The sequence below is a fragment of the Seriola dumerili genome, unplaced genomic scaffold (genome assembly GCF_002260705.1).
Source record: "Seriola dumerili isolate Sdu_G_001 unplaced genomic scaffold, Sdu_1.0 BDQW01000088.1, whole genome shotgun sequence".
Classification (NCBI taxonomy): domain Eukaryota; kingdom Metazoa; phylum Chordata; class Actinopteri; order Carangiformes; family Carangidae; genus Seriola; species Seriola dumerili.
Genome location: NW_019174343.1, coordinates 5,212,619 through 5,226,185, shown reverse-complemented (window position 1 = coordinate 5,226,185; position 13,567 = coordinate 5,212,619). Strand labels below are relative to the sequence as shown.

Sequence of the window (13,567 nt, the reverse complement as noted above, 5' to 3'; positions counted from 1 at the left end):
ATATCAAGATTGATTTTTTTATGTTACGTGCTTATGTACAAAATATATACTGTAGATATGATGGGGTCCAAAAGTCTGAGACACTTTCCCATTCACCTGAATGAGATCATATTTTTTTTAGATATTCACTGTCATATTTTCTAAACTCCCAAATTTCAGCATCAGTATCAGCTTCAAAAATCCAACATTGGCTGGACTAACCATGAAAACCCACACTTAAAACCACTGGACAATTTAGAGTTACCATTTAACCAACCAACTATATGTCTTTGGACTGGGCTGTGAATATTATGGGAGGTAACCCGAGCAGATGTGTTTGGAACATGCAAGCTCAGTGCATCCTATATACAACTGAGAGATAAGTACCATTTCCTGTCAGTGACCATATCTATTTATTCTTTTTTTGTATGAACATTATTGATTTTATATAAACACACCAAACATGATCAAAATGAACAAATTAATAAACAAAAATAAGTTTAAAAATGTAAAATAAATAAAAAAAAGCTGCAGAAAGTTATTGTTGGTGAACACCTTGTATGTACATTTACTTCAATTGATGCTTTACATTTTGTAGCAGATATTGTTCCTGCTGCTGTTAAATGTTGTACATCAGGATGGGATACTCTTCTTTATTTTAGTTCCTGTTTGTGATTTAAGCTGATAAAATGATTGATTATTAGTGATAATTAGTAATAAAATGAATGATTCTGGTTGGTTAGACTGGCTTGTGTTATATACACCATGACTCTGATTGTCCACTAAGTGGAGACAGAGACTTGCTGAACAAACCAAACCTCTGTGTTACCATCACTGATGCTTCATTTCAGTGCATGATTTGACTGAGGATTCAAAGACAGTGGGAGACCCCAGTCAGAGTGACGATGGAGAAGACGAGAGCACCTCACTGAGCAACCCCAGTGAAGAGCAGTCGATGGGGAAGGCGGAGGCTGTCGAGGGGAAACAGGAGGTGACGGTGGCCCCGCCTCAGAGACGAGCCAGCACCCCCCCTCCACCCAACCTGCCAGTCAAACTGCTCACCAGGCTGGGCAGCCTCGATGGTCAGTTCAACAGGATATTGCTAAAGCCCCCCCCCCCCCCCCCCGGTTTGCACTGGTGTCTCATGTTGATGATTTCCCTCCTCAGGTGCTCCTCCAGTACCCGTGAAGAAGTCCCCGGCCACCTTACCCAGAAATTTCACACTTCCCAAAGACCCTCACGGCTCCCTGTTGAGAGGCAGGATCTCCACACCGACTGGGTCCCCCCACCTTGGGGCGCTACACCCACAGCTGCCCCCTAGCTGTATCATTGAGGAACTGCACCGTGCCCTAGCAACCAAACACAGACAGGACAGGTCAGTGTTTGGATGTGCAGCATTTCTAATACATATACTTCAAATATTAAGTTGCCTTTCTTTGTATGCTTTCTATTCTGTGTTATCACGTGAGAGTTAATGATACTTTTAACAATATTGTTATTATTTTTTACAAAATGCAAAATAAAAACAAGTTCAATGGCACCTCCATCAATGAGATATATTATACTAGTACTGTTAGACTGTTAAAAGACAGTAAATATGGACAAAAAAACAGCATCACTTGAAGAAGGCTCCTGATAACAATTATTTTTATTATCAATTAGTCTGTTGATTACTGTTTGATTCATCCTTTAATTGTTCTTCTTTGTTCAAAACATAGTGATAAATGCCTGTCACAGGTTCTGAGAGCCAAAGCAGTTTTGAAAAACATTCTTTTTTTCACACTATTATTTAATTGAGTTTTCACATGAATATAAACAGAGCAGCACATCAAGAACAAAACAGAAAAACACATGTACGCAACCAATTAGGAAACAAAATAACATCATACATCATACAACTAGATTAATTAGGCACTCCTTTAGTCTGTGTTGTGTCTCATATAAATGTCATATAATCTACTTTTCCCAGTTCTTTTTAAACGTATTCTCTTTGACTCTCAAAAGATATGTCAACTTTTCCATGATGAAAATGGAAACCCCAAAAATATTCACTTTAAAATGATATAAAACACAGAAAAGCAGCATATGTTCATATTTGAGAAGTTTGCACCAGAGAAATAATAATTTACATTTTTTCAGTCTCACCAGTAATTTGCTTTGGATATGCAAATGTATGATGATGAGGTTTATCAAAGTCACTGTCACCGGATAAACGCCACTGCTTGAATTAACTGATGTTTACGTTGCAAGAAATCATGTGTAAGTTGTGCTATCATAAGGCTCTATTAAACAGGACAAGTGTGAACTGTATTGTCATCTTCTTCTTAACTATAAACTGAACTGTTTGGACTTTTATCAGTGTGTGTGGGGACGACTGACTCCTCTAAAGTCAGAGAACATTTCCCTGGATTGAATTATTCACTTTTTTTTTTTTTTTTTGAGCCAGTCATCACACAAAGGTGAAGCTATAACTGACAGGTTTGTCTGGTGATGTGTGATCTCAGTTTCCAGACGAAGGAGACGCGCTCATCTCCCAAACGGCGTCTGGACGGCCGTCTGTCCCGCACGTCCAGCACAGAGAGGGAGCCCGCCGGGGAGTCTGAGAGCAAGAAGGAGTCTGATGAGAACAAGGAGAACTGGCGTCTGGACGAGTACTTGAGTGACCAGGACAGCTGGAACGAGTCTGTGATCTCTGGTAAGTCCCTGACAACGTGCCGAAATATTTGCTTTCCTATTATCTGCCTCTTAATGTACAAAGCCAACAAAATCAGGGCATCCTGTCAGTGGATAATGAAGCAGCATAATCTCTGCTGATATTTGTTTACAGTGAGAGCATGACAGGGAGATTTACAGCGATGACGAATAGCAGACTTACTGGTGTTAAATTTCAGTGGCTCGTCAACATCTGCTATGGTGGCCTAATTCCTGGTCATTCATGTGGGTCATTGGTGCACAGCCGCATGTCTGTGATTCTAGGGGGGAAAAAAAAGGCATAAGGATAAACTGTGTAGTTATGATGGATATGACAGACGCGCACGCCACCGGCACGTGATACAAATATCTGCTGACTGTGTAGCAGAGGATGTGGCAACAGGATGAAAAAACAGGTTTACAATATGTTCACATTATGTTATGAACATTTGGTATGTCATATGTCAATAGAATAGAAATAGAAGAACTAAAAACATATAACAATTATGCAAATTTACTGTACTGTGTACTTTGAGGACATTCTTGGAGTCTAAATCTCTTATTATTTGTGAGCTGACCTGCAACACAAATCAGCTGATGTGCTGTGTCATGTTTAACTAGACCTTGCTTTTTACCCCCAGAGTCTGATGATGTTGACAAAATCAATGAGGACTGTGTGATGAGTCAGTTTTTAGCAAATTCCTCATATTGAAAATTGGTGGCTACTGCACTAGTAAAGAAAGAGGAGAAGCATAGTGTTAGTCAGTTCAATCAAGGTTTCAAAACATAAAGAATGCATTTGCAGGTTTGTGAAGTAGGAAATGCATTCCACATGTTTGTTTGGCTTTGAAGATACACAAAAACAGTGTGTTTAGATACAACTACTTAAAGGTCCCACATTGTATAAAGGTCGATGTCCATGTGTTGTTTGATTATAGATCAGGTCTAGGTTCTATATTAATACTGTGAAAGTATCAAAGCCTCAGTCCACAGAGAAATGCACACAGCCTGTATTCAGAAACTGAGCCTTAAAACCAGCCGTCAGGACCTCTGGAACTTTGTGATGTCACAACAAAGCAGTTACCGCCCTCGGCCACCTGGACCCACCATCTGAATGGTGCAGGATTTGGTTTCTCTGAGTTTTTACCTGAAGTCTGTTATATTTTTATTCGATCACTCAGAAAACAGTCAGTCAATCAGAGAGAGACTCAGAGCCTCCTCTCCTCTGATTGGCTCACCGACCTGTTGTTACTTGAGCTCCAGAGAGGAAAGAGAAAAAACTACACTGAGATGTTTTTATACAGGCTTCAATCCTCTCAGTATTGTGATTATTGTGTTATGTATCTTTAATGTGTATCTATGATCAAAAGCAGAATCATGCCCTCAAACTGTTTGTTTCATCTCATTAACATTAATCTATTGGGTCATTTTGCCATGGTGGATAAATCAAACACTACGGTACCCAAGCAAATTAAGAGTGGTTGTAGGTGCAGTTGTTAAGAAAATGCAGCACCATAATTACTGAATTCTACCAAAACACAGAAATGAAAGGTTAGTTGATTTAAGCTGCAGCCTCTGTCTTCCGTTAGCAGTGTGCACCAGAATTTGGAGCTCTGTAATTGGCTGTTTCCTGCCAAAATGCAACTTGGGAGTCGAGTTAACTTCTCCCACATTTTTTATGTACACAAGCTTATAACTTTGACCTATTATCAAAGAACCAGATGTTTTCTAATGCAGTTGTTAATCTTTTGGACGGATAATTGAACCACGAGAGTTGAGCCAGCTGATCTAATATGTAGAAGAGCTCCCACTGCGAGACATGTGACTTTGTCTATGGGAAAATGAACAGGACTTTTACTTCTGGGTGCCCAAAATAGCTCTTCGCAAATTCACAACTCTATAAATGAGCTGCATGGTTTCATAGCTGAGATGGAAGTCACAACTGTTGCTTCACTTGTTGTTGCAGATTGACACAGAAAGCCACTGACATCTGAAAGCTCTTCTCTTCTCTTCTCACCATGAAGCATGGTGGTGGCAGCAGCCATCATGCTGTGCAAGTGCTTCTCTGCAGCAGGCTCTTGAACTGCGAAGGTCGAGGGTAACTTGAATGCAGAAAAGCGAAATCCTGGATTAAAACTTGCTGCAGTCTGGGTGAAGATTTGCAATATTTTCCAGGAAGTTAACCCCAAAGACAAAGCCAAAGCTACACAAGAATGGCTTCAAAACAACAATGTTAATGCCCTGTAGAGACCAGAGAGTCAGAGTCCAGACCTCAGTGCAGTCCAGAATTTGTGGTTGGACTTGAATATAGTTGTTCACTCATGGTTTCATGCAACTTGACAGAGGTTGAAGAGTTTGAAGTTGAAGTTTTTTGTTTGAATTTGTCATTTTTTCTTGTCCAGTGTTATTCAAAATTAACAAAATACAACAAATACAAGGTCCAAGAAGGGTGACCACTTTTATACTGATATATAATGCATTGAATGTTATTATGTGAGTAAGCTCAAAATATGTATGTATGTATTTGATTAATAAGGTGTCAGGTTGTCTAACACAGCTGCTGCTCAGCTCTTAGGAGAAAGCGCAAAAGCACACCGTGTGGTGATTAGCACCAGTTCAGTGGGTTCAGCTGGAAAACTATGTATGGCATCTCTGAAACCACTGGGTCATTATTATTGGCCTTAATTTGTGCTCGACATCGACAGGCACCCTCCCACGCAGGATGAGGAAGGAGCTGCTGGCCGTTAAGCTTCGGAACCGGCCCAGCAAGCAGGAGCTGGAGGACCGCAACATCTTCCCCGTCCGCAGCGACCAGGAGCGGCAGGAAATCCGGCAGCAGATAGAGATGAAGCTGGCCAAGTGAGTCGCTCTGTGTGGACCCAGATCAGCCTGCCATCAGCTCCCACCCCCCTCCATCAGCCCCACCCCACCCCACCTCCTCATGTATGTCTGTTTCATCACTCATTGTTGTCCACACTTTGGCTGTTTGTCTGTTTCCCTTCCTGCCATCCACTAACAAACACTCTGTCCTTTAACGTATCACACAGGCTTTTACTGTACATGCTCACTAACAAGCTGAAAGAGGTTTTGGAAGGTTGACTTGAAATATATATGAGATGCTGTGGAGGGAAACCTGCCTCAGTTTACCCACTATTTTATTCAACGACTTGACTGGCTACCTCGTACTTCTTTGCTATGCTTTTTGTGGTTGGTCAGTGGTTGGCAACTGGTGGCCCGCAGGCCAGTCTTGGCCCGCCAGCAATAATATCTGGCCCGCCAGATTATTTCTATAATCAGATTTTTTTTTTAATCTTATAATATCAGTCCCACATTTAGCTATAATGTCCAAATAGAGAATCTACCCCCACATGAAGATGCTTATTAAGCTTTTATCCATGTTGAGAGTGAATGACAGACACAAACAGTCACGCATCAGGCCGCAGGCTGCACTGCAGTCGGTGCACAGCACCTGGTGCTAAAATAGATCTCTGTCATGGCAGCCACAGTTACCCACAGAATCACTTCCTCTACAGCTATTGTGCCTACAAAACATTACAGCGGGAAGGTTCAGGTTTTTTTTTGCAGTAATGCTACATTTCAAGCTATTGTGAGCTTTTAATCTGAAAAGTTTTGACAGGAAGTTCCAAAGGTTCTGTTGCTTCCTTGACAAACCTCTGAAATCGTGAACATACAATGTGTGATATGAAAAAATAACAGTAAATCAGTCAAATGTATAATATGTGACTGTGGACCACAGCACCACATGTGAAGAGTAACAAAGCAAATTCTTAAATTAGCTTTTGATTATGTTCTGTCTTGCCATGTTACATATACTTACTGACTCCTGGTCTAGGTTTTGTTTTTGGTCCTTATAGAGTCACAACCAAACCTGGCTCACAGTGCTGATAGAATGAGTTCAAGAAGCCGTGCACGGTCGCTGTGCCCAGCACGGATCTCCCCATAAAACAAATGGTCGATTTTATGTTTCTGTTTGTGCAGGGGTTAAACCCATGAGTTACAGCATGTTAGTTACTGACCTTTAGAGGAGTTGGTAGGTGGGCTTTGTCACTTTGGACAGAGCCAGGTTCTCTGTTCCCCCATTCCCAGTTTAAATGCTAATCAAAGCTAATCATGAACCGACTCCAGCTCTGTACCTAAACCTGCAGCACAGAACTTTTCTCTCCCCCCTGTGGCAGTGAGAATAATTACATAAACATTGTTGATTACAGAGAAATTTCCACAGTTGCAAGATAATAATTAGTTTAGTAATTTAGTAAACGTAACAGTTATGTATCCTGCAGCAAATATTTTCCACATACCAACCTATCCAAGAGCTGTAAGGCCCACAGTCCCTTCTCTCCTTTCAGCGCTCTCCAATGAGGAAAAGCCTCACCAATGGTGATCCATGTCTGTCCTTGCCGTCGGTCACTTTCTTTTTCAGAGTACAATCCCTCCTCTGAACACCAAGTTTCTTTTTTATCTGGAGCATCAGAAACTTTTATTGGACACCTCCTTTCCGCTACAGACTCCGCCACACTCTCAGCTGCTCTCTCTGCTGCGTCTCCGTCGCTACAATTGCTCCTTCTGACACCATGTTCCCTTGTCTATAAGTACACTGTAAACATATGTGAAGGTTCAACTAGTTGCTAACTTTATCTGTTTGTTGTTTGGTGCTGAGCAGGAAGGGTAGACTGAGTTTATCAGAGCCTTTTCACTCAGAAACAGCTGCTGCTGGAAACGGGGCCTGATGAGAGCAGTTTGCGAATGAAGCTAAATATTAAAGCTGCAGCTGTAAAACCAAAACATTGAGCTGAAAGATGCTAACATGAGCTGAAGTGAACTGCAGAATTGGTGAGAAGTCTTTGTGTCTTTGTCAGTACGAGGGACACCTTTCACATCACATCTAGTCATTCATCAATTGTTAATATAAGAGTATTGATTAGTGCACCTTTAAACTGATAATTTAGACTAATTCCACCTTTAAAATCCTGTCTACTTACATCATTTTTACACTAATGTTCTATCATGAATGGTGTCAATTTACAACTTACAGATTTACCGTATGTAGGCCTCTTCTGGGACTGGGGTAAAGCTGTCAGGGCACAATTCCCTCAGTACATTGTCGCCGTTATTAGCTGTTATTAGCTACACCTAACTGAATCCAGTGCCGTACGATTAATCCCACCTTTACGGACTTGTTCAGTTTTGTTGAGACTTGAGGAGGCTGTTTTCTGTGGTGCTGTTGAAATACATTACTTTATACTGATGCACACCTTTCGATCACAGCAGAGTGCAGCACACTGAGCAGTCAAGGTGATGGTGAGGTAAAATCCTAAAGGAGTTTTTTTAAATCAAAACGCAACTGGACTTGATTATTTTTCTGGGAAGACGTTTCACCTCTCATCCAAGAGGCTTCATCAGTTCGTGTACGCATCTGACCAGGCTGGGACTGGTCTAGCCTCTTGGATGAGAGGTGAAACGTCTTCCCAGACAAATAATCAAGTCCAGTTGCGTTTTGATTTAAAAACTCCTTTAGGATACCATGACCTGGACAAATGAGAATATGCACAGGCTGGTGAGGTAAAATGTATTAGAATGGGGGAAAAGGACAAAAAGCATGTGTCCTTACTCCTGTCAATGCATTACATATTCATATTTTATTGTGGCCCTGTTAACTGGCTGTTTACTTTGCTGGAAATTGTCACAACAAAGCTTTTTTTTTCTTTGTAGTTGTTGTTCCTCTCCTTTCCTTGGATCCTTGGTTGTGGCTTTTCTGGGTCAAGCTGATCTGGTTCAGGTCTGATTTTTGGAGTGTGGAACAGGATTTTCTGAAAGGCAGAGAATGAATGCAACGCAGAACATAATCGTATTTGTTGAGTTACGTAAAAAGCAATAGGCTGTTGTTATGGTAACTTTAATAGGATTAACAGTCAAATCATGTTCGTTTTTTAAGGAATAATACTGCAGCGGGGTGTGCTGGTAGGCTTATGCAATGCTCGGAGTGGGAGAGGGAGGGTTCACTCCTCTCTAGAAATGTTGTCACAACATCAAATGTATTGTTTGGACATGTAGTGACCTAACCCTGAAGCATGATGGCCTAGCTTTTATCACTAAAACTGTTGAACGTCAAGTGTGGACAGTGAAACCTGCAGCTCTCTTGGCAGCGTGTGACTTGTTGACTCTTTGGACTCACAGAGAGTTGAAGCTGCTTTTGTTGCTGTTAGCACTTTTCCCTCCGTGGACTATTAACACTTTTAGTCGTTTTTCATACCTTTGTTAAAACAAATAGCTGCGATAATAACCTGTTAGCGACATGTTCACACGTCGCTGTGTGCCAAATGCTGCTGAGCGCTTTAATTTGAGGTTGACCCATTTTCTGCTGCAGATTTTTGGTTGAGACAGACGCTGTTCTTCACAGCAGTAGATAAACAAACTGCAAACTTTCAATTAGCATTTTCAAATGCATCATTGCCTTAAATGATTTTCAGCTCAAAATAGCTGGCAGGCCTTTGACTGAATTCAGCTTTTAAGACAAGATATTGCACCGACAGAAGTCATCACATCTGGTTCATCTGTTGATATATCATAAGATAATACACATTACACATTACTGCATGATGTATCTGGCTTTAACGTGTTATGATATATTTGCGTGTATTTGTATAATTGAGCAGCTGAAATAAAATAACAGATTGAACCAGCATAATATCTCAGATTTTCACAGTAAATATTGTCATATTCATGATACATTACAACATGTTGTGACATTTTTCTAGTATGATATCCCACTGTGTGTATGTTGTACATACTGCATGATGCTTATTATTCTGCTCAAACAATTAATACCATAGTTACTAGATGTCACAAGTGGCCTACTTCCATGTTAACATGCCACCCACTCAACTTCATGCAGATGGCATTTCTTTAAAGCAACAATAATTAATCATTAATTTTTGCATAACTTACATACATTACCTATATTGAACATGTTTCTTAAGTAAAAGTATATGAGTATAATCAGAAAAATGTACTTAAAGTATCAAAAGTAGAAGTTCTCATGACACAGGATGGACCCTATCAGTGTTATATTATTATATATTGTTGAATTATTACTTCTGATACATTTGAGTAGCATTTTAATGTTAAAGCTGGTTGGGATGAAGCTAATGCTAATTACTTATTATAGTGTTATGTATTTTAATAAATAATAATACATGATATTTTATAACGGTATCATGATCAGTATGTCGAATCTTAAAGCACATGCAGTTGACCCACACAGGTGTTTTCACTTGTGTTAATTAGTTAGTTTCGTGCTTTATTTACATCCTTATTTACAGCTCCACCCAACTTATACCTGAACAGAGGTCTAATCAGCCAGATTGATTGAAAACACCTGTTTCTGTGTGCAAAGCCTTGAATTTACAAAATAACTAGAAACTGCAGCTCTCAGATAAAATGTAGCGGAGTAAAAGTACTGAAATGTGGTGCAATACAAGTATAAATGGAAATGGAAATTTTAAGCCAAAAACAAGTATGTCAAAATTCAACCTGAGTAAATGTAGTTATTTACTTTCCACAAATGGAAGATACAGAGAGTTTGTATCTCTCCTCTTATTCCTCTGGGCCATGCCTTCACTGTTTTGGTTCAGTTTCATCGCTGTTATCCAGGTCCACCATAGCAGGCAGCTGTTTTCAGTGAACCCACAGTACACTGACTATCCTACACCAGATGGCAGACTGACAGAGTTAGCAGCTGGCTGGTGATATCAGTCCAACATTTCTCTAAGGAGTTGGTAGAGACCAAAAACAGAGCTAAAAGGAGAGTGGAGTTGCATTGGTCAGATGGAAAGAAACACAACTTCCTAATTTTGCTCTGTCTGATTGATGCATGGCTAGGATCAGTGATGTGTCCAGCTTGTTGCACTGACCCCCATGGGGCTAGAAAAATCTATGAAGTTTAACCTCTTAAGCCCAATGGACCCGGTACCAAGTAATATTTATTTACCAATAATTTCACTATTTGTGTTTCAAAATAAGACCCCTATCAATGGACAGTCGATTGAAATGAAACGCCACGGTACATGTAATCCCAACACTCCATCCCACCGTGCTGGGTGTCGTATAAAACTAAAGAAGCTACTCTTTCCATTGATAGCAAGCATAGCGTAGCCTGAGCTAACCACAGACCACATGTCAGATTTTGGGTTTATGACTAAACTTTCCATCAAATCCCAAAGCGGTTCTAATCAAAAGCAACGGATATTGTTTCCTTACCCATTCGTGGTCTACCCATCCCATTTTCCAGTCAAGTCGGCCGAGAAGGGGGCCTGGATAGCAGAGACTGAGCCCCAAGCCTGAATTTCATACACGGTCTTTGGTTGCCATCTAGCACATGTTCGTGGTACTGCAGTTTAAACACAGCGCTATCATTTTCTACATCTCGCAAGGTTTCGAACGGCATGTCACACTCCTATGAGACTTCCGCAGATTGGGATTTTACGCGTGACGCACGGCCTTTTTAAACTTTAATGTATTTGGAACTTTGTATATAGTATGTTTATTTTTCACTTTTACAATGTCTACGAGGTAGAATCAACATAATATAGCAATTTAGATGCCCTTGAAGAGATTCAGAGTCAAAATGGAGACAAAATTATACAATTTAGTTGTTTTTTACACACAGTGTTTGTGCACAGTGGTAGAATCTGATGATGCACAGGGTAAATGAAGTGGCTTAGGGTTGTATTGTGTGCACATAGCCTCCTGTAGTGGAAATCATTAGTATTTTGTAGCCAGATTTCCTTTCAAGAGGTAAAAAACCCCTTTGGCACACTTTGGGTACCTTGGCTATCCAAGTGTAAATGGAGAGTCTGCCTGGCCCCATCCCTACTAAAACCTTTGTAGAATTTGTGTGCTTTGTGGTAAATCTACCTAAATTGTTACAGTTGTTGTCATGAAGCTGCTGAATGAAATTAGTGGCATCCCAGTGCATGGGACCATTGTTATCATGCTGTTATCCACTGTCTAATTTAAAATAAAATTTGAGGCGAGGAATATATATATTTTTTTTATTGACACATGGAATAAATTCTCTGAAGTCTAACCTATCCATAGTGACCAAGCTCTTGCAAATGGACCTGATGGTTGTGGAGCTATTCTTGATCTATTTTGGGTATGTCTGTCTAGGTGAGGCATACCCCCCAGCATCCCTAGGGCTTAAGAGGTTAAGTGTTTACTGTTTGTTTACTGTGGAAAATGAAAGGCATAAAGCCTCTTTAATATTATTAATAAGACACAGATAGAGAATCATCCAACATGATGAATTAGCTTACATAGGAAATCTATATCTAATTTATAATGTTTAACAGACTTTACTGAATCTCTGTTGTCTACTATTCAGAACACATGATGTTCACTGTCTCAGGGGTCCATTCATCTCTACTCACAAGCAGATGGGCTCACTACAAATGTCATCACTAAGACGTTTCACAATGAGCTGATGTTTACAGTGGAGTCTGCCTGTGAACCGAACGCGCCCGCTGACAATAAACAGGAGACTTAGTAGTGGTTACCCATGTGATTTTTTCCACAGAGTGTGACACGGTGAGCGCTGTGGAGCTGTCAGATTTGTCTCTGTGAAGTCACTGAATTGTAACAAGTCAAACAAGCTCAAATCAGTCTGCCTTTCATCAGCACTGAACGTCTCCAGAAAATGACATGACATCGCAAATGATTTCCTTTATTGATTTTTTATATTATTTTTATTCATGTATTACTAATTATAAACTACTATGGCTGGATGATAAAATTTAATTTCCAATTAATTGAGATTTTTATTTGAATGATCAAATATCCATTCTTAAAATCCCCATATTAGTCTTTGAATTTGCGCCTTTTCTCTGCAACATGGACATCTGAGTTAATGTCATGTGTATGCAGTGGTTACTTGCTGTGAAGTACTTACAGTCTATGAGTACTCACATCATCTGCTAGTGACAGTCCATGTGTAGCTGTATGAGAAAGCATGCAAAAAATATGCATAATGATAATGCCCTTGTAATTAGTGCAGATTTTTATTCTTGCTCAAGTCTTTTGGACATGTAGTCCCAAAAATATTGTGTTTTAGGTGATTTGCATTTTCCAAGGAAAATAAATCTTTGGTCCACAGTTTGTTTACAGTTTAGCAACTAATGTGCACTTAACACCATTTTATATTCACGAAATTTAAAAGGTCCCATATTGTATAAAGGTAGATGTCCATGTGTTGTTTGATTATAGATCAGGTCTAGCTTCTATATTAATACTGTGAAAGTATCAGAGTGCTCAGTCCACAGAGAAATGCACACACATGATTATTCTGGACAACGTATGATAGAAAACCTGAAGGGAAGATATGACCAACTATTATTTTAATCTTCTGTAAAGTGTCCTTGAGTGCTGTGAAAGGCGCTGCCAAATAAAATGTATTATTATTATTATTATTATTATTATTTATTATATCACATTTTGTCAGTATTTTTCAGCAGTATATAACAACAATTTCTAACAATACAATTAATTAAGGGTCTCATGTTGTATGAAGGTAGATGTCCATGTCTCTTTTGATTATAAAGCAGGTCTAGGTTCTATATTAATACTGTGAAAGTATCAAAGCGCTCAGTCCACAGAGAAATGCACACCGCCTGTATTCAGACACTGAGCCTTAAAACCAGCTGTCAGGACTTCTGTAACTTTGTGATGTCACAACAAAGCATTCACCGCCCTCAGCCATGACCCACCTTGACCCACCATCCAACCTTGCAGGATTTGGTTTGGTTTGGTTTCAGAAGAGAGGCTCATAGACTGACCTGTTGTTACTAGAGCTCCAGAGAGAAGCCTGAGAGAGGAGAGGTTT

The 13,567-nt window shown here is 39.9% G+C and overlaps 1 protein-coding gene across 1 annotated transcript in view; it reads left to right on the top strand.

Annotated features, from left to right (window-relative positions):
* Nucleotides 1-13,567, top strand: part of phactr3 (phosphatase and actin regulator 3) — a 55,721-nt gene that overhangs the window by 20,991 nt on the left and 21,163 nt on the right. Inside the window, exons 5-8 of the mRNA XM_022745032.1 lie at nt 831-1,061; nt 1,147-1,354; nt 2,484-2,674; nt 5,376-5,529. Coding sequence (XP_022600753.1) covers nt 831-1,061; nt 1,147-1,354; nt 2,484-2,674; nt 5,376-5,529 — 784 coding nt within the window. The remainder of the gene's footprint in view (nt 1-830; nt 1,062-1,146; nt 1,355-2,483; nt 2,675-5,375; nt 5,530-13,567) is intronic.